Raw genomic sequence first — 27,713 nt, forward strand, 5'->3', positions numbered from 1 at the left:
AAATAAATAGCCATCTTTAGACAATTTAAAATTCAGTAAAATTAATTAGATTGAAATATAGAAGACCCTAACATTATATATGCATTACATGAAAGCAAAATTTAATATTTAAACTAAATTCTTATTATATTCTACATTGCAAAAATGTGTTATTTCAGTCCATTGTTGATATTTTAGTGATACAAAATTCATGGGATAATTTGGGCTTCAACTATTTCTTATCAGCTTAATAATTTGAATAATTTATCAATAATAAAATGACCTAATTACTTGCTAATAACTTAACTTGTGTACTTATTATTCTAGGTTGCTTCCATTAGACAGCATCTTGCATCCATATATGAAAAGGAAGAAGACTGGAGAAATGCAGCCCAAGTATTGGTGGGAATTCCATTGGAAACAGGACAAAAGTATAGTAAATAGTGAATATTGCATGGCTCTGTATAGAATACATATTATTCACTTTCAATTTTTTTTCTCCACTTGAGTACAGAAAACTAAGTTTTTAGAAGGTAAAAAGAAAAAAGTATATCATTAAATAGGATGATTAGCATGGCTGTTAGTCTGTTATCTTTTCAAACATTAAAACTTTCAAAACATTAAGAGTGGTTATAAGCATTCAATAAGTTATTTTGTAGAGTATCGCTGGTATGAATTCCCTAAGATAGTATGTTTGAAGTACTTAAAGAGAAGACCAGAGAAAATAGAGAAGAATGAGTAGAGAGGCCAGAGGGGATAAGATGAAAGTACTGACTGCCAAATTACATAAGCCTTTATGGTTGTGGCTTTACAGTAGAGGCTTTTGACATGATCTTATGTTCTTTTTTCTTTTTTTCTTTTGGTTTTTGGGCCATACTGGGTGGTGTGCTCAGAAATCACTCCTGGCAGGCGCGGGGGACCGTATGGGATGCCAGGGATCAAACCTGTCCATCACAGGTCTGCCACGTGCAAGGCAAATGCCCTATGACTGTGCTATTGCTCAGGCCCCTTCTTTTTTCTTTTTTGTTAGTTTGTTTTTGAGCCATGCCTGATGATACTCGGGTTACTCTTGGCCTGCAATCAGGTCTAACTCTTGTCAGTGCTCAGCAAACCATATAGGATGCAGGGAATTGAGCCCTAGTCTGCTGCAGGCAAGTTATATCTACTGTTCTCCAGCCCTCTTTTTTGAGGTTTTTGGGTTTGTTTTGGGGATATACCTGGCAGTGCTCAGAAATTACTCCTGACTTGGTGGTACTCAGGAATCATTCTTGGTGAGCCTCAGACATTTTATGGGCGGGAGAATCAAACGGGGTTGTCTGTGTGCAAGGCTCCTTATTCATTGTACACTTTCTCAGACCCCTGGTTTACTTTTTTGGTGGAAGAGGGTTGCTATATTCAGAATGCTAAGGGTTTATTCCTGGAGCTGTGCTTAGGGATTACTTCTGGTGTGGGTAGGGTCACTGTGGGATGCTGGGAATTGAGCCCAGGTCACCTTCAAGCAAGGCAAGGACCCTACCCACTTTGCAATGACTCTGGTCCCTGATTTGCATTTTTTTTTTTTTTTTTTGGTTTTTGGGCCACACCCGATGGTGCTCAGGGGTTACTCCTGGCTGTCTGCTCAGAAATAGCTCCTGGCAGGCACGGGGGACCATATGGAACACCGGGATTTGAACCAACCACCTTTGGTCCTCTATCAGCTGCTTGCAAGGCAAACACTACTGTGCTATCTCTCCGAGCCCCCTGATTTACATTTAAAAGAACCAATAACTACTGGATTGAGAAAAAACTATAGACAAGCAATGGTAGAAATAAGGTCATGAGATAGGAATTATGAGAAATGTTAGAGAGTATTATTTTTATTTTGTTTTATTTTTTTTTCTTGGACCACACACATAGATTACTCCTGTGTTTAGGGATTATTTTAAGTTGTGCACAGGGTCTAGATGGGGTGCTGTGTATTGAACCTTGGTCCTTTGTGTAATTTTTTTGTTGGTTTTTTTGTTTGTTTGTTTGGTTTTTGGGTAATACCCAGCAGCGCTCAGGGGCTACACCTTGCTCTATGCTCAGAAATTGCTCCTGGCAGGCTCGGGGGACCGTATGGGATGCCGGGATTCAAACCACCATCCTTCTGCATGCAAGGCAAATGCCTTACCTCCATGCTATCTCTCCAGTCCCCCTTTGTGTGATCTTTGTTTTTTGTTTTTTGTTTTTTTTTAAATTTTATTTAATTTTATTTTACTTGGTTTGGGAGCTTTATCTGGCTGTGCCAAGGTTAATTCCTGGGATCACTCTTCCATCATTCCTGGCAAGTATCTGGCGACCATATGATCTGGTGACTGTATTGGGAATCAAACTTAGGTCAGCTATGTGGAAGACTAACACCAGTTGGACTAGACAGTTCAACACATGGATGGGTCCAGTGATGATGCTCAAACCCAGTGGTGATAGGACATTCCAGGGTTATCCCAGAAGTGCTGAGGGCTGTCAGTGCTAGGAATTGGACTCATAGCCTTTCACTTGCAAGACATTTGCTCCAGCCCTATGCGCTTCTTCTCTCTCTAACTTCAGGAGAGTGGCTTTTTTGGTTTGTTTTTGGTCTTTGGGTTACGTCTGTGGGTTGTGCAAGGTTTACTCTTGACTCTTTGCTCAGAATCACTCCTGGTGGAGTTTTGAGGTTTGATTCTGGTCTGCTGTGTGGAAGGCAAACTCCCTGTCTGCTGTATTATCTCTCTGACCCGAGGGGATTTTTGCAGGATTTGAAGAGAAAGACTCTAGTAGGGGAGAAGTGGACTCTAGGTAGGGCCTTAGAGAGTTTGTGTGTGGCAGTGTTTCTCAGCCTGGTACTCTTGGTGTTTTGACTGTATACTTCTCTTATTTTCTTTCTCTCTTACCTCTTCTGTATTGACATTGTTGTGATGAGCAGGGCCACACACACACACACACACACACACACACACACCACACAAACTTTTTTGTAGACCTCATGGATCACACCCCAAGTTGGTGCGCTCATACACATGCTTGCTTAAGTTGGTGGAGGATCACACTTCTGGTCAGCCGCGTGCAAGGCAAACACCCTACCGCTGCGCCACCACTCTGGTCCCTGTAAATTTTTTTTGATTTTTGGTCTATACCTGGTGATGTTCAAGGGTTACTCCTGACTCTATGCTCAGAAATCACTCTTGGCAGGCTTCAGGGACTCTTTTTCTTTTTCTTTTGGCCATACCCAGTGGTGCTCAGGGGTTACTCCTCGTTCTGTGCTCAGGGGTCATTCCTGGCAGTATTAGGGACCATATGGGATCTCAGGTATTGACCCCAGGTTGGCAAGGTAAATGCCTTACTTGTTGATTTTTTGTTGTTGTTTTTGGTTACACCTGGTGTTAGTCAGGGTTTACGTTGGCTCTGTGTTCAGGGATCGATCTTGGTGTGGGGGTTGGGGATCGTATGTAGTGTTGGGTATCAAACCCGGGTCAGCTGCATGCAAGGCCAGCACCCTACCCACAGTACTATTGGCTCTTAGAGGAGCATGGAAATTTTTTTCTGTGTCTTAAAATATTTATTCTCTGTTTTTCTATTTTATCCTAGACAGTACAATGTAGATTATAAATTGGAGACTTACCTGAAAATTGCTAGGCTATACCTGGAGGATGACGATCCAGTCCAGGCAGAGGCTTACATAAATCGAGCATCATTGCTTCAGAATGAATCAACCAATGAACAATTACAGATACATTATAAGGTATAAGCTCAGTTATTCATTCATTCATTCATTCATTCATTCATTCATTCATATAAGCTCATTTAGAATTGATTTATTTTTTATTTTTGGTTTTTGGGTCACACCCAGCAGCGCTCAGGGGTTACTCCTGGCTCTATGCTCAGAAATCGCTCCTGGCAGGCTCAGGGGACCATATGGGATGCTGGGATTTGAACCACCGTCCTTCTGCATACAAGGCAAATGCCCTACCACCATACTATCTCTCCAACCCTAGAATTGATTTTTTTTTGGAGAATTTCTTCTGTTCTAAGTTGATGGCATATGTGATAGATAAATCCTGTTAAATATTAGGTACAATCTTGAGGCCGGAGTGGTGGCACAGTGGTAGGGTGTTTGCCTTGCATGCAGCTGACCAAGGATGGACCACGGTTTCATCCCCCAGCGTCCCATATGGTCCCCCAAGCCAAGAGCGATTTCTGAGCACATAGCCAGGAGTAACCCCTGAGTGTCACTTGGTGTCGCCCAAGAACAGAACAAAACAAAATAAATAAATAAATATTAGGTACACTGTTTTTAAGATTTTTGCTTTTACTTTTTAATGATTCTTCCTAATTGGAACATTTCCCTTTGTAGGTATGCTATGCACGTGTTCTTGATTATAGAAGAAAATTTATTGAAGCTGCACAAAGGTACAATGAGCTTTCTTACAAGACAATAGTTCATGAAAGTGAAAGACTAGAAGCCTTAAAACATGCTTTGCATTGTACCATCTTAGCATCAGCAGGTAAATGTATAATTTATGTTTTCACAAGTATTTATCTTTGTTTAATAAGATTCATTAATTATAGAATGTAGGGGCCCGGAGAGATAGCACAGTGGCGTTTGCCTTGCAAGCAGCTGATCCAGGACCAAAGGTGGTTGGTTCAAATCCTGGTGTCCCATATGGTTCCCCCCCCCCCCCCCCGGCCTGCCAGGAGCTATTTCTGAGCAGACAGCCAGGAGTAACCCCTGAGCACTGCCGGGTGTGGCCCAAAAGCCAAAAAAATAAAAATAAAAATAAAAAAAAATTATAGAACGTAGTAAGGAATTGCTTTTTTGTTTGTTTTTGGGCTATACCTGGTAACACTCAGGGGTTACTCCTGGCTCTACACTCAGAAATCGCCCCTGGCTTGGAGCATCATATGGGATGCCTGTCCGTCCTAGGTTAGCACACTCAAGGCAGATGCCTTACTCCCTGCGCCACTACTCTTGCCCCAGGAATTGCTTTTTATAAGCATGTTTGTTTATTTAGATTTTTGTTTTTGGGCCACACCTGATTGTGTTTAGAGTTTGTTTTCTCCTTGCTCTGTGCTCGGGAATCACTTTTGTTAGGCTTAGAGAACCATAAAGACTTACCCAGGCTGGCTGTGTGCAAGGCAAGTGCCCTACTTGCTGGCCTTTCCAATGGGTAGGGTGATTGCCTTTCATGAGGCCTATCTAGGTTCGATTCCCAGTACTCCGTATGGTCCCACAGTGGTCCCATATGCCCGTAGCGGTTCCTGAGCATAGAGCCAGGAGTCTGCCCTGAACACTCGTATGTGTGGTCTTGAAACAAAACAAATGTAGTTTAAACATTTTATTATTTATTTTAGTGACAACCTTAAAATTGATTGTTAACTTATTGTATCAGTTTGTTACTCACAGGTATAGGAACAATTAGGTAATATGAAGTTTACTTTTCCTAAGGCATTCTGAAAAAATAGATACCAGATTGAGAAGTGCATTGATGGAAATTAAAATGTACAAAATGGAAAAAGAATGTAAAAAGATTGGTAATATATTAATGCATTACTGTTGGGATTTTTTTTTTTTAACTTTTTTATTTTATACCTGGCATTTTTCTCACCCTCCCTCGCTCCCTCCTATGTTACTCCTAATTCTGCTTTCAGAATTCACTCCAGGCAAGCTTGGGAGACCTTCTGGGATGCTGGGGATCAAACATGGATTGGTAGTGTTCTGGGAAAATGTCCTGTCCATTGTGTTATCACTCTGTTTTCCCATTTTTCCTTTTCTTCATTAAATACAAAAATGATTTTTGTTTACTAAATTGTAGCATGTAAATCATCCAACTTAAAGCCAGAAAGGTTTTGAGAGGAAATACTGATAATTTTAAATTGTCTAGGATATTATTACTATAATTTGGTTTTGGGACCACACAGCAGTGCATGGGGCTTCCCATCTGTGCACTTAGAGGTTGCTTCCAGCTACGCTCAGGGAGCCATGCTTGGCTGGAGCTTGAACGTGGGGTTCCTAGTGCATGCGATCTAGCCCTTTGAGCTGTCTCCTCGCCCTAATATGTTTATTACTGAATAGTCTCGAATGACTTTTTGTACTATGTATATCATTTTATTGAATACTGATTATTATGCAATACATAAAGTATATTCTTTTTTTTTTTTTTTTGGTTTTTGGGTCACACCCGGCAGTGCTCAGGGGTTACTAACTCCTGGCTCTATACTCAGAAATCGCTCCTGGCAGGCTCGGGGGACCATATGGGATGCCGGGATTCGAATCACCAACCTTCTACATGCAAGGCAAACAAACACCTTACCTCCATGCTATCTCTCTGGCCCCCAATACATAAAGTATATTCTGTATATATATATATATATATATATATATATATATATATAAAGGAATTATTATATAGCATATGTAAAGGAATTATTACTGGTTGTTGTATTTCTTTTTTCTTTTTTCTTTTTTTTGGTTTTTGGGTCACACCCAGCAGCACTCGGGTTACTCCTGGCTCTCTACTCAGAAATCCTGGCAGGCTCAGGGGACCATATGGGATGCCGGGATTCCAACCACTGTCCTTCTGCATGCAAGGCAAAGGCTCTACCTCCATGCTATCTCTCCGACCCTGGTTGTATTTCTTTTAATAAAATGTGTGTATATATATATATGTGTGTAGCCCCCTTTTAATATACAAAGGATGCATGATGTACGTAATTGCAACTTGCTTTTTTTGTTTTTGGGCCACAGCCTGGCAGCAACACTCAGGGGTTACTCCTAGCTCTATGTTCAGAAATAAACTCTTTGCAATTTCTGGGAAACCAGAAATCAGAAATGGGTTGGCTGCATGCAAGGCAAATGCCCTAGCTGCTGTACTATTGCTTTGACCCCACTATGTGCTTTTTTGTTTGTTTGTTTGAGGGGTTGGGTCATACCCGGTGGCACTCAAGGGTCACTCCTGGCAGGCTCAGGGTACCACATGGGATGCGGGATTCGAACCACTGTCCATCCTGAATCAACGGGATGCAAGGCAAACTCCCTATCACTGTGCTATCTGGCCCCACAATGTGCTTTTTTTTTTTTTTTTTTTTATGTAGCTCTAGATGTTTGTGATTTTTATTTTGTTTTTTTTGTGTCACACCCAGTGACACTCGAGGGTTACTCCTGGCTATGCGCTCAGATATCGCTCCTGGCTTGGGGACCATATGGGACGCCTGGGATTGAACTGAGATCCGTCATTTGTCAGCCACATGCAAGGCAACCACCCTACCGCTGCACTATTGCTCCAGCCCCTATATTTGTGAATTTTTTGTTTTGTTTTGTTTTGTTTTTGGATCACACCCAGCAGCAATCAGGAGTTGCTCCTGGCCTCTGCGCTCAGAAGTTGCTCCTGACAGGCTCGGGGCACCATATGGGATACCGGGATTCAAAACGGAGTCTGTCCTGTGTTGACCATGTGTAAGGCAAAACACCTTACCACTGTGCTATCGCTCTGGCCCGTTTGTGATTTTTTTATATGCCAACATACATAAGCTTACTCTTTTCATCTTTTTTGTTTATTTGTTTGGTTTACTAAACCAGTTTAATTTATTTAATCAGTTATAAACAATACTGTACTGATAGGTTTGGTTTATATTTGGGAGGGGGCCCATACTCAACAGTATTCAGGGCTGACTCCTAGGGTTTGCATTATACACTGGGGTGCCATATGGAATACATATGGGATGCCAGAGATTGAAGCTGGGTTGGCTGCCCTAGGCACTGTATTGTCTGCTTAGCCCCTAGTTTAATTCTTCACATACAGTTTAAACTTTTGAACACATACAGTTTAAACTTTTGATATAAATAGGTATTATCTTTTATTTTATCTTTTAGTGTTACTCTCCAGGCAACTGTTCATGGGTGCCTGCTGCCTCACACATTGCCTACTCAAAAAAAAAATTATATGGGGCCCTGGGATTGGATTAGTTGTATAGAGCTTAGCGTCTTAAACCACTCCATAAATTTATGTGGGGTCACTTTAAAATATATTTCTTTATAATTTATAACAGTGAATACATTGTATTCACAATGTATATAGTGTATACATTTTTTTTTTATCTTTTTCTTTTAAATCACTCCTGGCAAGGCTTGGGGTGCTAAGAATTGAACTCAAGTCAGTTGTGTGCAAGGCAAGTGCCTTACCTGCTGTATTTTTTGTTTTTGGGCCACACCCAATGATGCTCAGGGGTTACTTCGCTCCTGGCTTGGGGGACCATATGGGATGCTGGGGATCCAACCTCGGTCCATCCTGGGTCAGCCACATGCAAGGCAAAAGCCCTACTGCTGCGCTGTCACTGTTTGTTTATTTGTTTGTTTGTTTTGTGTGGTTTTTGGGTCACACCCATCAGTGCTCAGGGGTTATTTCTAGCTCCAGCTCAGAAATTGCTCCTGGCAGGCATGGGGGACCATATGGGATGCCAGGATTCGAACCGATGACCTCCTGCATGAAAGGCAAACACCTTACCTCCATGCTATCTCTCCGGTCCCTGGCTGTCACTCTGACCCATCCTGTCTGCATTTTAATATATTGGTGTACTGTAAAATATTTTCAGGGTAAAAGGACTCATGAGTGAAAAGTTTAAGAAGCCTTGGTATACAATATCTTTGCATCTCTGAGCTCATGTGTTAGATCCCCAGCACTTCCCTATATGCCTATATGCCAAGTGTGATCCTGATCCCAACAATACTGTTCTGTGGAGTCTCCAGTACCACAACAAAGTGTGCTACTTTCGGGTGCACCACAAATGAGTTTATACAACCCCTTATCATTGCAGAAGAGGAAAGAAAAAACTTCACTAATCTGATAGATGATATTTCTCTTGAATCTTAGTTTAGTTTTGTTTTTGGACCACTCCTGGCAATATTTTCGGGTTCCTCATCGCTCAGTTCTTGGAGTTCACGCTGGTGGTTCTGGGGACTGTAATTACTCCTGACCAGCTTGGAGGACCATAAAGGATACAGGAGATCAAACCTGAGTTGACTACATGCTAGGAAAGTACCTTACACTCTATATTATCTCTCTGGTCCCAAATTTTTTATTTCTTAAATCTTCTCATTTATAACTTCTAGGTTTTGTTGACTTTTCTACCCTGAGGTTGTTGATTTAATCAAATCAATTCTCTTATATTTTTTGTTTCATTACTTTACCTTTCCTTTGTTGATATTGATGAGACTGGGGGCGGCACAGCCATGTACACCTGACTGTGGTTCTTGTACATTTGTAGCTGGACCATCCTCAGGCTGAGGGGCTGGCACACTTCGTTGTGGCGCTCTCTTTCAGTTGCATTGCTGAAGCATATGCTTGCCATGGGTCACCCTCCGAGTTGAGGTGCACATGCTGTGCTTGGAGTGCTCGTTGGGGGCTAGTGAATGCTCATCCATATTCTGGCCATGAGTGGCACTTCTTCACCAAGACACTCTCCCATTTTTCCATCTTGTTGAGTTATGGTGCTTTCCGTCGTGGCATTGCTTTTCGTGGTTTATGTGCATTGTTCACTGAAGTGTAGTCAGAAATCACTTGCACTGCTAGGGATTACAAATGGCAGGGCTGCCACGCTTAAACAGCACAGCTATCCGGTGTAGCCCCAAAACAAACAAGCAAACAAAAAAATTTCAGTTTTGGGGGCACAGCAATAGTACATAGTGTAGAGTGTTTCCCTTGCATGCTGCCAACTTGGTTTGATTCCCCAGCACCACATAAAGTTCCCTGAGTCTCACCAGGAGTAATCTTTGAGTGGAGGTACACTCCTGGTGGGCTCACATGACTATATGTGTGCTGGAATCGACTGGGTCAACCATGTGCAACCCTAGTTTGTCGCTGTAGTCTGGCCAAAACGGAATTCTTTATATGTATCTATATCTATATCTATATCTATATATATCTATAGAATTCTTTTTTTATTTTTTTTATTTTTGGGCCACACCTGGCGGTACTCAGGGGTTACTCCTGGCTGTCTGCTCAGAAATAGCTCCTGGCAGGCACGGGGGACCATATGGGACACTGGGATTCGAACGAACCACCTTTGGTCCTGGATCGGCTGCTTGCAAGGCAAACGCCGCTGTGCTATCTCTCCGGGCCCAGAATTCTTTATATATAAATACATATATAATAAATATATATACACATTCTATACAGATAGATCTATATAGATAGATCTATAATTACTTTATATAAGCACTGTGGTTACAGAATTGTTCATAGTTGAGTTTCAGTCATAGAATGTACACCACCCTTCACCAGTGCACGTTTCCTGCCACCAATGTCCCCAGTTTTCCTTCCACCCACCCTCCCCTGCTTGCCTCTAGGGCAGGCATATTACTTTTCTGTCTCCCTCCCTCTGTCTCTCTCTCTGTCTCTCTCTCTCTGTCTCCCTCGTCTTTCTCTCTGTCTCTCTCCCTCTGTCTCTTTCTCTTTCTCTCACTCACTCACTCACTCACTCACTCACTCACTCACTCACTCACTCACTCACTGTCTCTTTGCTTTTTGACACTGGTTTGCATTATTACTAATGAACGAGTACCATACATATCACTTTATCCCCTTTCAGCATCCAATTCGTGTCAAGAGTGATCAGTAAATTGTTATTCATTTGATGTAATAATCCATCTTTTTTTTTTTTTTTTTTTGTGGTTTTTGGGTCACACCCGGCAGTGCTCAGGGGTTATTCCTGGCTCCATGCTCAGAAATTGCTCCTGGCAGGTACGGGGGACCATATGGGACGCCGGGATTCGAACCGATGACCTTCTGCATGAAAGGCAAACGCCTTACCTCCATGCTATCTCTCCGGCCCCCCCATCTTTTTTTTTTTTTTTGGCCATACCCAGTGACACTCAAGGGTTACTCCTGAAATTGCTCTTGGCTTGGGGGACTGTATGGGATGCTGGGGAATCGAACTTTGGTCTGTCCTAGGCTAGCGCTCTTTAGGCAGACGCCTTAAACTTGTGCCACCACTTTGGCCCCTCTTTTTCCCTTCTTGATTTGAATAACATTGTAGTATTTTGAACACAGTATTCTGTTTCATAGGCTAATGCTAGTCTTTTTGTCTTTTGGGGGGGGGGCACACCCGATGACGCTCAGGGGTTACTCCTGGCTATGCGCTCAGAAATTGCTCCTGGCTTGGGGGACCATATGGAACACAGGGGGATCAAACTGCAGTCTGTCCTAGGTTAGCACTTGCAAGGCAAACGCCCAACTGCCTGTGCCACTGCTCTGGCCCCAGGCCTTTTGACTTTTGTTAGCTTAACATGTTTTATTATCTAACAGGACTACTCCTTCTTCCTTACTATTTTTCTAAAATTTCCTGTCTTTTCTTACTTTCATCTTATATTTCATCAACATACAAATGCATTTTTTTTTTTTGGTTTTTGGGCCACACCCGTTTGATGCTCAGGGGTTACTCCTGTCTATGCACTCAGAAATCACCCCTGGCTTGGGGGGACCGTATGGGACGCCGGGGGATCGAACCGCGGTCCGTCCTATGCTAGCACTTGCAAGGCAGACACCTTACCTCTAGCGCCACCTTCCCGGCCCACAAATACATTTTTAATGTATCATGATTATTATGATTCTTTGTTTTTATAAAGCGTTATTAATGTTGAATCAGTAAGTACATATTCAGAAAGATACCTTTATTCAGAAACAGATAAAACATACATATTATTCACTTGACAGAAATAATGTGACCAGAGGCTCATAAGAAACTAGCCCTATATTTTCTGTAGGAGCAGTAATTGCATTTTTACAAATGCAAAGTTGCTGTCAATAGTGTCAAACCTTGTAGAACACAGTTATCACAAATAAAGATAATTGACTTTAGTAGATTACTGGAGTCATAGATTGTTTTCTTTCTTTTTTCAAATCTTTTGTTGTTGTTGTTTGTATGTGTATGTGTGTGAGTGTTTGTGTATTTGGTCACATCCAGCAGTGTTCAGGGGTTACTCCTGACTGCACTTAGAAATCATGCCTGGCAGGCTTGGGGAACTGTATGGGATGCTGAGGATTGAACCCAGGTTGGCTGTGTGCAGGGCAAATGCCCTACTTGCTGTGCTGTCGCTCTGGCCTCAGAAGATTGCTTTTTAGTGAAGGAATGAATTGTGAGACTATTTGATTCTTACTTGTTTCCGTAGGACAGCAGCGTTCTCGGATGCTTGCTACTCTTTTCAAGGATGAAAGGTGTCAGCAACTTGCTGCTTATGGGATTCTAGAAAAAATGTACCTGGATAGGATCATCAGAGGAAATCAACTTCAAGAATTTGCTGCCATGCTGATGCCTCACCAAAAAGCAACTACAGCTGATGGTAATGATTGTGTCTTCATGTCTTCCTAGTATATGGCCATAAATACTTAGATATATGCTAGTAGAAAAGATGTTAACCTTGGATACTGGGATATTTTCTATAGTGAGTTTTATTTGTGTGTATGTGTAGGAGGGGGTATTGAGGACGGGGTCCAAACCATTCAGGGTTTACTCTTCTGATGGAATTTCTGATGGCACTTTATGGGATCATATATGGTGTCCAGGATCAAACCGCGGTCAGCACATGTGAAAACAAGTGTCTTACCCACTCTATCTCTCCAGCCTTGTCATCATAATTCTTTTTTTGGAGTGTATTTTGGACTACATCGGTGCAGCTCAAGGGTTTTTCCTGGTTCTGTGCTCAGAAATCACTCCTGGCAGGCTCTGGGGATCATATGGGATGCCTAGGATCAAACCTGGGTCAGTGGTGTGCAAGGCAGATGCCTTCCTTCTGTGCCTACCTTCTGTGCTATTACTCCAGCCCTATTCATGATAATTCTTAATTACTTGACTGTGCTCAGGGGTTACTTTTGGCTCTGTGCTCAGAAATTGCTCCTGGCAGGCATGGAGGACCATTTGGGATGCTGGGATTCGAACCATCGACCTTCTGCACGAAATGCAAAAGCCATACCTCCATGCTATCTCTCCGGCCCCTATGAGTGCCGTTTATATCTTAGATATTAACCCCTTTTCAGATGGATATGGGTGAATAGTTTCTCCCATTACATGGGCAGTCTTTGTATTCTAGGTACCACTTCCTTTGAAGTGCAGAAGCTTCTTAGTTTAATGTTGTCCCATTTGTTTATTTTTGCTTCCACTTGCTTGGCCAGTGGGATTTATGCTAGATGCCTTTAGATTCGTGCCATAGAGAATTCTAACTATGTTTTCCTCTATGTTGCTTATGGTTTCAGATCTGATATCAAGCTCTTTGATCCACTTTGATTTGACTCTTTTGCATGGCATTAAAATGATGAGTTCATTTTTTTGTTTGTAGTTTTCCAACACCACTTATTGAAAAGGCTTTCTTTGTTCCATTTTGTATTTCTTGCTCCTTTATCAAAGATTAATTTATCATTGGTCTGATGGTCAGTCTTAGGATATTTAAATCTATTCTATTGATCTGAGGGTCTGTCTTTATTCCAGTATCATGCTATTTTAATGATTATTGCTTTGTAGTATAGTTGTAAGTTGGGGGACCTGATTACTCCCATCTTCTTTTTTTCTTTTTCTTTTTTTTTTTTTTTTGTTTTTGGGCCACACCCTGCGGTGCTCAGGGGTTCCTCCTGGCTGTCTGCTCAGAAATAGCTCCTGGCAGGCACGGGGGACCATATGGGACACCGGGATTCAAACCAACCACCTTTGGTCCTGGATCGGCTGCTTGCAAGGCAAATGCTGCTGTGCTATCTCTCCGGGCCCCCATCTTCTTTTTTTTCAAGGATTGCTCTAGCTGTAGAGTTATTGTTTTATATGAATTTCAAAAGTGTTTGATCTATTTCTTTAAAAAAATGTCACAGGTTTTCTTATGGATTGCATTAAATCTGTACAGTGCTTTGGAGAGTATTGTCACTTTAATGATATTAATCCTCGCAATCCATGAGCAGCAGTGTTTCTATTTCCTTGTGTCCTCTTATATCTTGAAGCAGTGTTTTCTTTTGTTTGTTTGTTTTTGGTTTTTGGGACACACCTGGTGGCATTCAGGGTTGCTCTACACTCAGAAATTGCTCCTGGCAGGCTCAGGAGACCATACCAGATGCCAGGAATCAAACCTGAGTTCGTCCTGGGTCGATGGTGTGCAAGGCAGATGCCCTATCATAGGGCTGTCTCTCTAGCCTCTTTTTGTTTGTTTGTTGGTTTGTTTTTGGGCCACACCCAGTTGCTCCTGGCTCCATGCTCAGAAATCATTCCTGACTTGGGGGATTGAACCGCAGTTCGTCCTGGGTCAGCTGTGTGCAGGGCAAACCCCCTACCGCTGTGCCATTGCTCCTGCCCCTCTCTGTAATCTTGAAGCAGTGTTTTGTAGTTTTTATATAGCTCTTTCACCTTTTACATTTTTTTTAACTTGGGTTCTTTGGGCCACACCTGTTAATGCTCAGGGGTTACTCCTCAGAAATCAGAAATCACTCCTGGCTTGGGGGACCATATGGGATGCCAGGGATCGTACCGAGGTCTGTCCTGGATCAGTCGCATGCAAGACAAGCGCCCTACCACTGTGCTACCCCTTCGGCCCCATCTTTCACCATTTATTTGTTTGTTTGTTTGTTTGTTTTGGGTCACACCCGGCAGCACTCGGGTTACTCCTGGTTCTACGCTCAGAAATTGCCCCCAGAAGGCTCGGGGAACCATATGGAATGCCGGGATTCGAACCATTTTGTTGAGGCTTTTTCACCATATCCCACCACAGCCTTTGGGCCTGAATGGTTGCTTGTGATCTGCTGTAGATCAAGGATGTTCCTTGGTGTGTAATTTTCTTTTCTTTCTTTTTTTTTGGGGGCGGGGGGAGGTCACACCTGGCAGCGCTCAGGGGTTACTCCTGGCTCTGTGCTCAGAAATCACCCCTGGCAGGCTCGGGGGACAATATGGGATGTCGAGATTTGAACCGATGTCTGTCCTGTGTTGGTTGCATGCAAGGCAAATGCCTTACTAACTGTGCTATCGCTTTGGTCCCGTAATTTTCTTTTTTGATCATACTGCTTTCAGTATTCTATCTGTTGTTGCAACTATGTGCCTTGATTGTTTGCCTTTGGATCTCTTCTAGCGAGTACTCTTTGGGCATCCAGGATGTGGGTGCATTCTCTCTTCAGCTCTGGGAACCTCTCAGTAGTGATGTCTTTGACTGTTGTGCGGGGGACCTTATGGGATATAGGTATCAAATCTGGATCATCCATGTTAAAGACGAATATTCTCCTTATTGTGCTATCATTCCAGCTTGACTGTTGCTTCTTCATAGGGGTTTTGTTTGTGACTCTTTGGGATCTCAATGATTCTTTTATTGTTTCTGTTGAATTTAACCAAAAATTCTATGTTGTCTGCTTATTTTGTGGATTATTTTCATGTTTTCTTTGTTTATTTTAAGACTCTTTCATCTTCTGCTATTGTCTGGAGGTGTTATGCAGCTTATCTTTGAGCTCACTTATTCTGTTCTTAGCAACTGTTACTTTGCTCGTGAAGTCTCTCAATTAGTTTTTCATTTTGCCTACCAAGTTTTTCCAGTTCTGTCATTTCTCTTTAAAATATCCTCATTTTTACTCAAATGGTTTCTTTGAGTTCTTTGAACATCCTCTTAATTTCCTCTCTAAACTCCTAATCTGAGAGGCTATATAGATAGCTGATACTAATTGAGTCTTCAGAACTACTGTCCTCTTTCACTAAGTGTTGATGGGGTTCTGCATTGCTTTCCCATTGTGATCTTTGCAGTTCAGTTGTGCTTTTTTTTTTTTTTTGGTTTTTGGGCCACACCTGGCGGTGCTCAGGGGATACTCCTGGCTGTCTGCTCAGAAATAGCTCCTGGCAGGCACGGGGGACCATATGGGACACCGGGATTCGAACCAACCACCTTTGGTCCTGGATTGGCTGCTTGCAAGGCAAACGCCGCTGTGCTATCTCTCCGGGCCCTCCAGTTGTGCTTTTAAGTAAAAGTATTGTAGTCTGGCACATTGAGTATAAGAAATGTGTGGCCACACTTTTTATTGGACATACTGACTTGAAATATGACTCTTCTGAGTCAAAGGAGGACCCTGCTGCCAGTCTGTCTGTTGCCTTAGTTTCTTGGGACTGTGTGGCTAGGTGAAACCTACCTGGGGTGGCTGAAAGACCCTTTCTTTAAAATTCTGGTGCTTCGTTTCCCTTCAGCTTGCACTGACTTCTGAGTCACAAAGTGGACCATGCTATTGGTCTGTCCGTTTAGGACTGTGTTCTTCACCCACTCTCTTGAGTGGGTCTTGAGTTTAAATCATATCAGTAGAGAGATTATATGTTTAATTTAATTGTCCTTTAAGAAGGTACCAGTTGTTCTCTTTCTCTCCCTATTCCTCTGCTTTTCCTCTCCTCCTTTATTTTCTTCCTTCCTTGAAAAAGAAAAGATAAGAAAAGCTACCACTTAGATCCCATCTTTCTGTCCAGAAGTCTTGATACCTTGAGGATAAGACCTTAGGTCTAGGTAGGACATCCTTAGGCTTGTGTTACCTCACTTACAGGTGCAGGATGCTCTAGTGCTTAACTTTCTGGAAATTTCTCACTTTATCTCAGAGTAAAGTGTTGCTTGAATGAATATCTACAAGAACAGAGAGATGACTGCTTAATGTATTCAATAACAATGAGTCAATTGTCAAACTTTATTAAGTTTGCAGAACAGCTTTCATGATATTTTGTTGCTGCTTACTAATATATCTTATAGTAAAGAACATGAATATATCCATTAGCTTGGACAGGGTGCAAAACCCTAAATACAAAATGTTAAATCTATTCAGCTAGTCAGTAATTAATTACCTGTTGCTTCTTATAAATTCTTATAAACCTATTGCTTCAAATACATGTGATATGTATATTTATGTATTTTATTAATGATTAAAATACTTGGTTACTCCAGTTTTTTTATAAAAGATATGATGATTATGAATTTTTGTGTATCTAGAAATTTCAGGATCTAAAGAACCATCTAACAGTATAAAATGAATTTTAAACATAACTTGTATGTATATTTATTTAAGGTTCTAGCATTTTGGACAGAGCTGTTATTGAACACAATTTGCTATCTGCAAGCAAATTATATAATAATATTACCTTTGAAGAACTTGGAGCTCTTTTGGAAATCCCTGCAGCAAAGGTATTTTCTTACTTCCAGTACAAAACAATAGCAAAACAAGGGAAATTAGGGGAGAAGGCTGAATGGGTTTGAGTTACTGGTCTACAGGCAGGTTCTCCATATTCAATTGCTGCCACTACATGCCACTCCTACTCACTAAGGTTAAAAAACAAAAGAAGGGGCCGGGCGGTGGCGCTAAAGGTAAGGTGCCTGCCTTGCCTGCGCTAGCCTTGGACGGACCGCGGTTCGATCCCCGGGCGTCCCATATGGTCCCCCAAGCCAGGAGCGACTTCTGAGCGCATAGCCAGGAGTAACCCCTGAGCGTCACCGGGTGTGGCCCAAAAACCAAAAAAAAAAACCAAAAAAAAAACCAAAAGAAACGTGTGAGGCCCTGAGCTCAATCTCTACTTTGCAACAAACACAAGCAATAAACTCCTTTTTCCTTCGCCTCCGCCCTGCCCTTCCAGCGGCCACTGGCTCCCCCTCCTTCTGCTGCTGATGAGTCCAGAGACAAGCAGACACTGGACATGTGAGCCTTGAATCTCTCTTATTGGAAGGCAGGGGGTGGGAGAACCCCCGGAAGAATTCCCAGCTTCCCATACCAACCCCCCTTGAGATTCAGGTACAGAATGAAGGCACACACACCTCAGCATTACAGAATGTGACTCTGAATTGAGGGCTCTGGCTATAGGGGCCAGCACCTAGCAGTGGTGCAGACCTGGGTGATTCGTGGCGCTGAGCCTTTTTCCCCATCTGGGGAGTGATTTTCAGACAGTTGGTGGGAACGAAAGGACCCAAGGTCTGAAGTCATGGCAGGGCTGGAAGACAAGGTGTGGCCTTATGCTGGGGAGGTGGCTCATTCACCAGCCCTGTCTATGGCCAGATGTATTCATCTCTGGTCTCTGTTTTCTCACCTGCAAAATGGGGCTGATTTTATATTATATTTTTAAATTATATTTTGAATTTTTTTTTTTTTTTTTTTTTTTTTTGGTTTTTGGGCCACACCCGGTGATGCTCAGGGGTTACTCCTGGCTATGCGCTCAGAAGTCGCTCCTGGCTTGGGGGACCATATGGGACGCCGGGGGATCGAACCACGATCCGTCCGAGGCTAGCGCAGGCAAGGCAGGCACCTTACCTCTAGCGCCACCGCCCGGCCCCGAAAAATTTTTTAAATTATATTTTTAAATCATATATTTAAGTACTATGATTGTAAGCATGTTTGTAGTTGGGTTTCAGTCATAAAAAGAACACCCCCTTCACCATTGCAACAGTCCCATCATCAGTGCCCCCATCTTCCTTCTCCCCAGCTCCCTGCCTGAATTCGAGACAGGCATTCTACTTCTCTCACTCATTAACATTGTCATGGTAATTGTTAGTGTAGTTATTTCTTTTTCCTTTTTTTTTTTTTGGTTTATGGGTCACACCCGGCAGCACTCAGTGATTACTCCTGGCTCTATGCTCAGAAATCGCTCCTGGCAGGCTTGGGGGACCATATGGGATGCCGGGATTCGAACCACCATATTGGTCCTGGGTCAGCCACTTGTAAGGAAAATGCCCTATCACTGTGTTATCTCTCTGGTTCCTGAAAATTATTTATAATAAATTATTTGCAACAAAATGCATATGAAAATGACTCAGTTAAGTGAAAAAAAGTTACTTGAATATTAAAATAGTGCTATATTGGAATTGTCTTTGACCACTGGGCTAGAAAGTTCAGTAGTCAAGCTGACCAGTGCAGTGCTGCTCAGGTCAATGGTTTTTGGGATTCACTGGGTCAGACCTGCTAGTGTTTGGATTGATCATGCAGTGCTGGTAGTCAAACTCCTTAGGGTTTGTGTATGCAAGGCATGCTGTTCTACATCTTTTGAGTTTTATCCATGTCCCTTTCTTTAGAAATAATCATATTTTGGGGCCAGAGAGATAGCATGGAGGTAAGGCAGTGGTCGGCAACCTGTGGCTCGTGAGCCACGTGTGGCTCTTTACACTTTTAATTTGCCTCTTCTGTGTACCGGGTGGCCGCTCCAGGAGTCAGGACTGCTCCTAGCCTATGTCAGTGCATGCCCTGTGTGGCTCTCAAAATAAATTTCAATCGTGGTTTTGGCGAGATTTGGCTCAGTTGAAATCAAGATGTTTAAATAAAGGGGAAAAAAATGAAAAATAAGGTTGCCAACCAAGTAAGGCATTTGCCTTGCTTGCAGAAGGTCGGTGGTTCGAATCCTGGCATCCTATACAGTCCCCTAAGCGAGCCTGCCAGGAGCGATTTCTGAGCAGATAGCCAGGAGCACTGCCGGGTGTGACCCAAAAACAAAACAAAAAAAAAATAATAAATAAAAAGCCATATTTTGGGGCTAGTGTGATAGCGCAGCGGTAGGGCATTTGCCTTGCATGTGGCTGATCCAGGATGGACCTTGGTTTAATCCCCAGAGTCCCATATGGCCCCTCAAGCCAGGAGAGATTTCTGAGTACATAGCCAGGAGAACCCCTGAGCATCACCGGGTGTGACCTCAAAACTAAAAATAATCATATTTCATAATAAAGGGGCCTAGAATATAAATCTTAGGTGTTCCAATTATTGATATCTGTTTTGTGAAAAGTTTTTTAGTTTCTGTTTAAATTAAGAGGTTTCTGATTTCTTTTTTTATTTTATTTTTGGTTTTGGGCCACACTCAGTGATGCTCAGGGGTTACTCCTGGCTTTGCACTCAGAAATCCCTCCTGGCTTGGGGGAACATATAGGATGCCGGTGGATCGAACCGTATTCCGACCTAGGTCTGCTGCATGCGAGGCAAACGTCCTATTGCTATGCCACCTCTCCGGCCCATGGTTTCTGATTTCTAATTTGAGATTTGAAGTATGCTTTTAAAATACATGCTCTAGGTTGACTCACGTAGTAAATATTTCAACTCTGAAAGAATGACTGTGTTTATACTTTCTGCTGTTCTGTTGTAACTTGTGTGCTTGATTTAGCTAAGAAGTTAACTGAGTTTATTACAGAATTAATTTTATTCTTAGTCATAAGGATTTGGTTGATTGTTAAAAAAATTCCAACAAGGGGCCGGAGAGATAGCATGGAGGTAAGGCCTTTCATCCAGAAGAATGGAAGTTCAAATTCTGGCATCCCATATGGTCTCCCAAGCCTGCCAGGAGTGATTTCTGAGCATAGAGTCAGGAGTAACCCCTGAGCGCTGCCGGGTGTGACTCAAAAACACCAAAAAAAAAAAAAAAAAAAAAAAAAAAAAAAAGAATTCCAACAAGCCACTGGTGGTGTTTAAAAGGTATTTGCTATCATTTGCAAAACATTCTTTTTTTTTTTTTTTTTTTTTTGGTTTTTGGGCCACACCCGGTAACGCTCAGGGGTTACTCCTGGCTATGTGCTCAGAAGTTGCTCCTGGCTTGGGGGACCATATGGGACACCGGGGGATCGAACCGCGGTCCGTCCAAGGCTAGCACAGGCAAGGCAGTCACCTTACCTTTAGCGCCACCACCCGGCCCGGCAAAACATTCTTAATTTGAAATAGCATCAGGAGTATTCAGTAGTATGTCAGTTATGAATCATAAATGTTTTCTATAATTTTTATGTTAGTAGTATAGTAGGTATTGATTTTCAGCACTCCAAATAGTCTTCCAAGGATTGCTAGGAGTGATCCCTGAGTGTATAACAGGAGGAAACCCTGAGAACCACTGGGTGTGGCAAAAAAAATTAAATTATGGTAAAAGTAAGGAGTTGACCTTTTACTAACTTGATAATTTTATGTTCTTAGTGAAGCAAAATTTTTTGATTTAAAGGAGTGTGAGAGGAGAGAAACAGAAATGCATATTTAAGGAAGAGCACATGGTTTTCCAGAGTCAAAAAAGTCCTAACTTGAAAACTTTAAAATCATAGAATTCTTATTTTAGGATTTTCTGACACAGTTTTTAATCTGTACACATTCAGTACATAGTAGAAAATTTGAAGACCAAAGCTTAAAAGATGTTTTCTGCTTGGATTGAGATATGTTCTGTTGTTGAGACCAAGTAAAGTGAATGGAATTTTAATAATAAATGATAGTTAGAATGTAAGATTATTATTTTTTTTTTTTTGTTTTTGGGCCACACCCTGTGACGCTCAGGGGTTACTCCTGGCTATGCGCTCAGAAGTTGCTCCTGGCTTCTTGGGGGACCATATGGGACACCGGGGGATCGAACCGCGGTCCGTCCTAGGCTAGCGCAGGCAAGGCAGGCACCTTACCTCCAGTGCCACCGCCTGGCCCCAGAATGTAAGATTATTAAGTCACTACCCACTTAAGAATATTAAAGTAATTTTTAATTACTCTGAATGGAAAAGGAAACTGTTAGTTTGATTTTGAGCATTGGGAATTTTTGGTAAGGATATTGGATTCTTGAGTAGAATGGAAAAACATGACTGGGAAATATGATTGGGAAATGGATGAACATAGAAGTAAAGCTCTGCTGGTTAGTTGAAACGAGCTTTCAGTGCTTTCATCTTTGTATGAATAACTGTTTGGTACAATAATATACTGAGAATTTTATGTTTCTGTTTTTAAAGGCAGAAAAGATAGCATCACAGATGATAACAGAAGGACGGATGAATGGATTCATTGATCAGATTGATGGAATAGTACATTTTGAAAGTAAGAGCATTTGCTTATTTCTCTTATACTGAAATGGCAGTGAACTGTTGTATATTTATAATTAAAACATATTGAGGGCTAGAGAGATAGTACAGGAATTAAAGCACTTGTCTTGCATGCAGTTTACCAGTTTGATCTTCCACACCATATATGGTTTCCTGAGCTCCACCAACAGTGGTAAGGCCTTAGCACCATGAGGTGTGACTCACCCCACCCCCAAATAAATAAAAATTAATGTTGCAATTGCTTAGACTAGGTTGTATTCGTAGACCCTTTTCTCCTCACTTTACTAAGTTTGTCTAGGTAATTTCTATTCCCTTTAATTTAGTTAATTATCTAGGTAGGTGATGCTTAGATTTACCTTGCAGGCTTATGTTTCTCTTCTTGTCCTTGACCCCTTTCTTTCTTCTCTGTTTAGAATTGTTTTCTCTTGGAGGTATATCTGGAAACTACATACTTTTTTTTTTTTTACAAATTCTCACTATTGAATTAGTGAGAATTTGAATTATTATTTTAAATTAGCCCTCCAGGGTGAGACACAGCCATGTTTGCTGTGGGCTTGTGGTAAATGGATTTGACCATGTTTGAGGAAAGTTCCTTTAATTTCCAGGAGAGTTGTTATCATGAATGGGTGCTGGATCTGTCAAATGTTTTCTCTGAATCTATTGATATGATCATATGAGTTTTACTTTTTCTTTCATTGATAATGGTGTATTATTTTGATATATGTTAAACCTTTAACTTGAGTATGTTAGACCATCTTTGCCTCATTGGCATAAATCCTACTTGGTCATAGTGTTTTGTTTTGTTTTTTGGTTTTTCGGCCACACCCAGTGACGTGCAGGGAGTCTATTTCTGGCTTTGTGCTCCTGGCTAGAGGTACCATATGGTTTTGGTTTTTTTTTTTTTTTTGAGTGGGGGGTCATACCCGGTAGCACTCGGGTTATTCCTGGCTCTGTGCTCAGAAATTGCTCCTGGCAGGTTCAGGGGGCCAGATGGATGCCAGGATTCGAACCACTGGTCTTCTGCATGCCAGGCAAACGCCCTACCTCCATGCTATCTCTCTGGCCCTGTGTACCATATGGGATGCCAGGGGATTGAATTGTGGTTCGTCATAGGCTAGCACGAGCAAGGCAGAGATGCTTTACCGTTAGTGCCACCACTCCGGCCCCATTGTATGACCTTTTGATGAATTGTTGGATTCTATTTACTAGTACTTTGTTGAGGATCTTGGCATCAGTTTTCATCAAGGATATCATTGCCCTGGGGCTGGAGAGATAGCACAAAGGTATGACATTTGCCTTGCATGCATCCCATATGGTCTCCCGAACCTGCCAGGAGCAATTTCTGAGCACAGAGCCAGGAGTAACCCCTGAGCACTGCTGGGTGCGTCCCAACCCCTACCCCACCCCTAAAGGATATTGGCCTGTAATTCTACTTTTATGGTGTCTCTGCTTTTGAGATCAGGGGATATAGAAACTGGTAGTGTTTCTGGGATGTTTTCTCTCTCTCTTTTTTTTTTTTGGAGGTTCTAGGAATCCAAGAATTTATCTATTTCTTGTAGATTCTCTAATTTTGAGGCACAAAAATTTTTAAAGAAAATCTCTATTACCCTTTGAATTTCTATAGTATCTGTTGTGTCATACTCCTTTTATTTCTGATCTATTTATTAGGTGTTTTCTTTCTCTGTCTCTTTCTGAATTTTTACTAATGGTTTATTGATCTTGTTTACTTTTTCATTGATCTTGAATTTTTGGGGTTTTTTTTGGGTGTCCAGTTCATTAATTTCTGTTGTAAGTTTTTTTTTATTTTCTCCTACTTGCTTTTGACTAATTTTGTTGGTCATTTTTCAATTTCTTAAGCTGTGTCATTATTTTTGTAGGCCCTGCCTTTAGGCGAGTGCTTGTAAAGCTATAAGTTTTCCTCCTAATACTTCTTTGGCTGTGTCCCGCATATTCTAATTATTTGTATCCTCATTCTCATTTGTTTCTAGATGTTTTTTTTACCTTCTCTCTGACTTTTAAGTGAACTGTTTTAATTTCTAGGTGTTAAAGTCATATTTCCATTTCTGCTTGTAATTCACTATCATTTTCAGTGCATTGTGGTCTTAGTATATAGTTGACAATATATAATTTCTACCTCTTGATTTTATGGTGTTTTTAATTGTTTGTGTCCATTTTTGGGCCACACCTAGCAGCGCTCAGGTTTCTGTGCACAGTATTCACTTCTGACAGGCTTATTTATAATGAATGTTACTTTTGGTAAACAACTTTTATCTTTCCACTATAATTTATTTTGAGTTAAAATTCATATAAACTGGGCCCGGAGAGATAGCACAGCGGCATTTGCCTTGCAAACAGCCGATCCAGGACCAAAGGTGGTTGGTTCGAATCCCGGTGTCCCATATGGTCCCCCGTGCCTGCCAGGAGCTATTTCTGAGCAGACAGCCAGGAGTAACCCCTGAGCACCGCCGGGTGTGACCCAAAAACAAAACCAAAACAAAACAAAAAATTCATATAAACTTTTATTTTTACTTATTTCCTCTTCCCTTTATTGTGATGGTCCCTTTATTGTGATGCATACACACCTGATGGGGTATGAATATTTTAACTGGGTTCAGTACCCTGGAAGTGAAACACTTTGTTGTAGCACCTAGGAAACCACATGCCCAATTCCTCTAGGACCACACATTGCATGTGAGGTGCTGGGGATTGAAGTTGGGTCCTGCACCTACAGGGCACTACTGCTCAGCGTTACTTCACGGACTCCCAAATCAGAATCAGTCAGTTAAGTGATCCCTGATGTATTTTATGGAATTTAAAGGAATCAGCCTAGTTCCAAAATATTTTTTGGCCAGAGAGATAGTACATAGGCTAAAGCATTTGTCTTAGTTTGATCCTTGGTACTGCATGGTTCCCTGAACACCACTGGGCATGGTCCCAAAACCAAACCAAACCAACACATTTTTTGGGGGGGTTGGGGTTCGGTCATACCCAGCAGTGCTCAGGAGATAATCTGGCTCTACACTCAGAAATCGCTCCTGGCAGCTTGGGGGACCATATGGGATGCAGGGTTTCGAACCACCGTCCTTCTGCATGCAAGGCAAATGCCCTACCACCATGCTATCTCCGTCCCCTCCCCAAAACCAACACATTTTATTTTCTTTATTGTTTTGTTTGTTTTTGTTTGGGGGCCATACCTGGTGGTGTTCACAGGTTACTCCTGGCTCTGAGCTCAGGAATCACTTCTCTGGCAAGCAAACGCCCTACACACTGTACTGTTGTTCTGGCCCCCAAAACAAATTTTTAACTCCTTAAAAGGAATTCCATCCTAATTGAGCAGTTAGTTTGCCATTTTTACCTTGCCACCAATCTACATTTTATTTTTTCTGGATTTATTTACTCTGGGGGATATAATACGTATATGTGGATGGCTAGATAGATAAATATTGATATAAATGTATCTACAGACCTAGATATGGATATATATATTTGGCTTTTTTGGCCACACCCCAGTGTTACTCCTGACTATACATTCAGAAAGCGCCCCTGGCTTGAGGGACCATATGGAATGCCAGGGGATTGAACCATGGTCCATCCTAGGCTAGCACACGCAAGGCAGGCGCTTTATGTCCTGTGCCACCACTCCAGCCCTAGATATGAATATTTCTATATCTAGATACATAAATGTGGGTTTATTTATAGGTAATTATGGGTTAGTCTCTATCTCTATGTATTGAGGATCTGTATAGATGAATATAGATACAGATATTTCTGTGTCTATGTGTGTATATATGTGTGTGTATGTATGTATGCTTGTATTTCTGTTGATAAAGGTGTCTTTCTGAGGATGCAATAGTACAGAGGATAGGGTGTTTGACTTGCACACAACCAACCTGGTTTTGATTCCCGGCATCTCATATGATCTCCCGAGTTCCACCAGGAGTGATTCCTCAGTGCTTCTTTGTATGTAGCCCCAAAGTAAAAACTAATCAAAAAATGTCTTTCTGTAATATACAGGCATAGAAATCAGGTGACTTTAACCTATACCACTCAACATAGTGCTTTCAGGGTTTATTCATGTTGTAATATGTAATCAATATTTTTTCCTTCTAAAGCTTAGTATTAATATTTTACTTTACATATGCCAGAGCTTTGTCACCGTATTTGTTGTTTTGGGATTACTCTCCAGATAGTGCTGATGGTGCCCTGCCATCCAGGGGAATCAAAACTGGTCCTTGTGCATGCAAGGCACACACTCTTGACCCTGAGCTATTTCCTGGCCCCGAAATGATCAACTTCTAGTACCAGTTGCTGAATAGAGGAAAAATCTGGTGGGTTCTTTGGGTTTTGTTGGAATATTTAAATATCCTTCAGTTAAGGAGGGACGGTTTTAAATGGATTTGCTTTCCCCAGTAGGTGGCAGTGTCAGACCAGTTGTGGACATTAGTGCTGGGATTGTTGTCTTCTGTGAGGAGGGTACCTTTTGTGTTAGCAACTGTTGCAGCTAAGCATGGTCTAGTTTGTTTTCATGAGTAATTGAAATAATCATTTACATCTGTGTATATGTTTATGGGATTTATCCTATGGTTTGTGCTACTTTGATTTGTAATGATTTAGCTACTTTGCTTGACTATTCCTTACTTGGGTTAAGTTATTAACTTGGTTCATAACCTAACTTAGTTAAACATTTTTGGAGTAAAAATGCTGCCACCATGTTTATATTTAATTTGCCTTTTTGTTTATTCTTAAGAGCAATTTCAGTTTTGTAACTTCAGTTCCTTCTCTCTTTAGCAAGAGAAGCCCTGCCAACATGGGACAAACAGATTCAATCACTTTGTTTTCAAGTGAATAACCTTTTGGAGAAAATCAGTCAGACAGCACCAGAATGGACAGCACAAGCCATGGAAGCCCAGATGGCTCAGTAAATCTTTGCAGCTGTGTGCACTACATCTTTCTCCATGATGTCCAGGTTAATTTCACTCTCTCCATAGTTTTTGCATTGTGAACTTACAATTCCAATTTCTTTTATGCTGGATTTTATTTAAAGAAGACATTAGTAGAACAAGAATTATGGCATTCAAAAATATGTAGTTCCCAGTATATTCAGGTTCTTCATGTAGCAGACTAACTCATGTGTTGAAAGCTCTTTCTCTAAACTGAGTAAGTGAAATATCTGTGGTTAAAAGTTTGGGATTTGTGATAACGTTGTAGTCACGTAAAATTTAAGTGCTTTTTTGCCTCTCCAAATGTGATTATTCTAATAAATGGTGGTGAACCAAATAAAAGTAGTGTTTTTTTTTATTTTTTATTAATGCATATTGTTTTGCTCCTTCTCCCTCTCAGTCAGCATTGAATTCAACTCCACTAGGAATGTGGAGATTAGCCACAAAGCCTGTTTGATCAAGGCTGAGTCACTGAGCTAAAAGAAAGTATGTATAGGGGCCGGAGAGATACATGGAGGTAGAGCATTTGCCTTGCATGCAGGATGGTGGTTTGAATCCTGGCATCCCATATGGTCCCCTGAGCCTGCCAGGAGCGATTTCTGAGCATAGAGTCTGGAGTAATCCCTGAGCGCTGCCCGGTGTGACCCTAACCCCCCACCCCCCCAAAAAAAAAAAAAAAAAAAAGAAAGTATGTATACTACTAAAAAGTACTAGTGCATACAGGGAAGTGTATTTTATTTAGCAAAGAGATTATAGACTAGCCCAAAAGACAGGTTGATTTCAGAGAAATGGTGGAACAGACTTTAAAAAAGCTGGTGAGCAATTTCCTTTTTATTCCAAGGTGTATTACTCCATACTTAGACGAAAATAGATAATAGACTAAAACAAAACAAAACAAAGACCCAGGAGTATGGTGCTTGCCTTAGGTGTTCTCTGTTTTCTCTTTAAGAAGGTAGGTAGATTTTCAAGAGGGTACTAGGTTATTTTAAATTTTTTCCTGAAAAGAAAAAAAATTTTTTCCTGAAAAG

The 27,713-nt window shown here is 41.5% G+C and overlaps 1 protein-coding gene across 2 annotated transcripts in view; it reads left to right on the forward strand.

Annotated features, from left to right (window-relative positions):
- COPS4 (COP9 signalosome subunit 4) overlaps positions 1-27,027 on the forward strand; it is a 47,302-nt gene extending 20,275 nt beyond the window's left edge. Inside the window, exons 4-10 of one of the 2 annotated variants that reach the window (XM_049790274.1) lie at positions 307-410; positions 3,565-3,718; positions 4,331-4,481; positions 12,140-12,310; positions 17,016-17,131; positions 21,656-21,740; positions 26,534-27,027. In XM_049790274.1, the coding sequence (XP_049646231.1) occupies positions 307-410; positions 3,565-3,718; positions 4,331-4,481; positions 12,140-12,310; positions 17,016-17,131; positions 21,656-21,740; positions 26,534-26,667 (915 nt within the window). In that variant the 3' untranslated portion in view covers positions 26,668-27,027. The remainder of the gene's footprint in view (positions 1-306; positions 411-3,564; positions 3,719-4,330; positions 4,482-12,139; positions 12,311-17,015; positions 17,132-21,655; positions 21,741-26,533) is intronic. The other variant, XM_049790275.1, reaches the window with a different exon arrangement.
- The last annotated feature ends 686 nt before the right edge of the window (positions 27,028-27,713 follow it).

The sequence above is a fragment of the Suncus etruscus genome, chromosome 16 (assembly GCF_024139225.1).
Source record: "Suncus etruscus isolate mSunEtr1 chromosome 16, mSunEtr1.pri.cur, whole genome shotgun sequence".
In the NCBI taxonomy this organism is placed as follows: Eukaryota; Metazoa; Chordata; class Mammalia; order Eulipotyphla; family Soricidae; genus Suncus; species Suncus etruscus.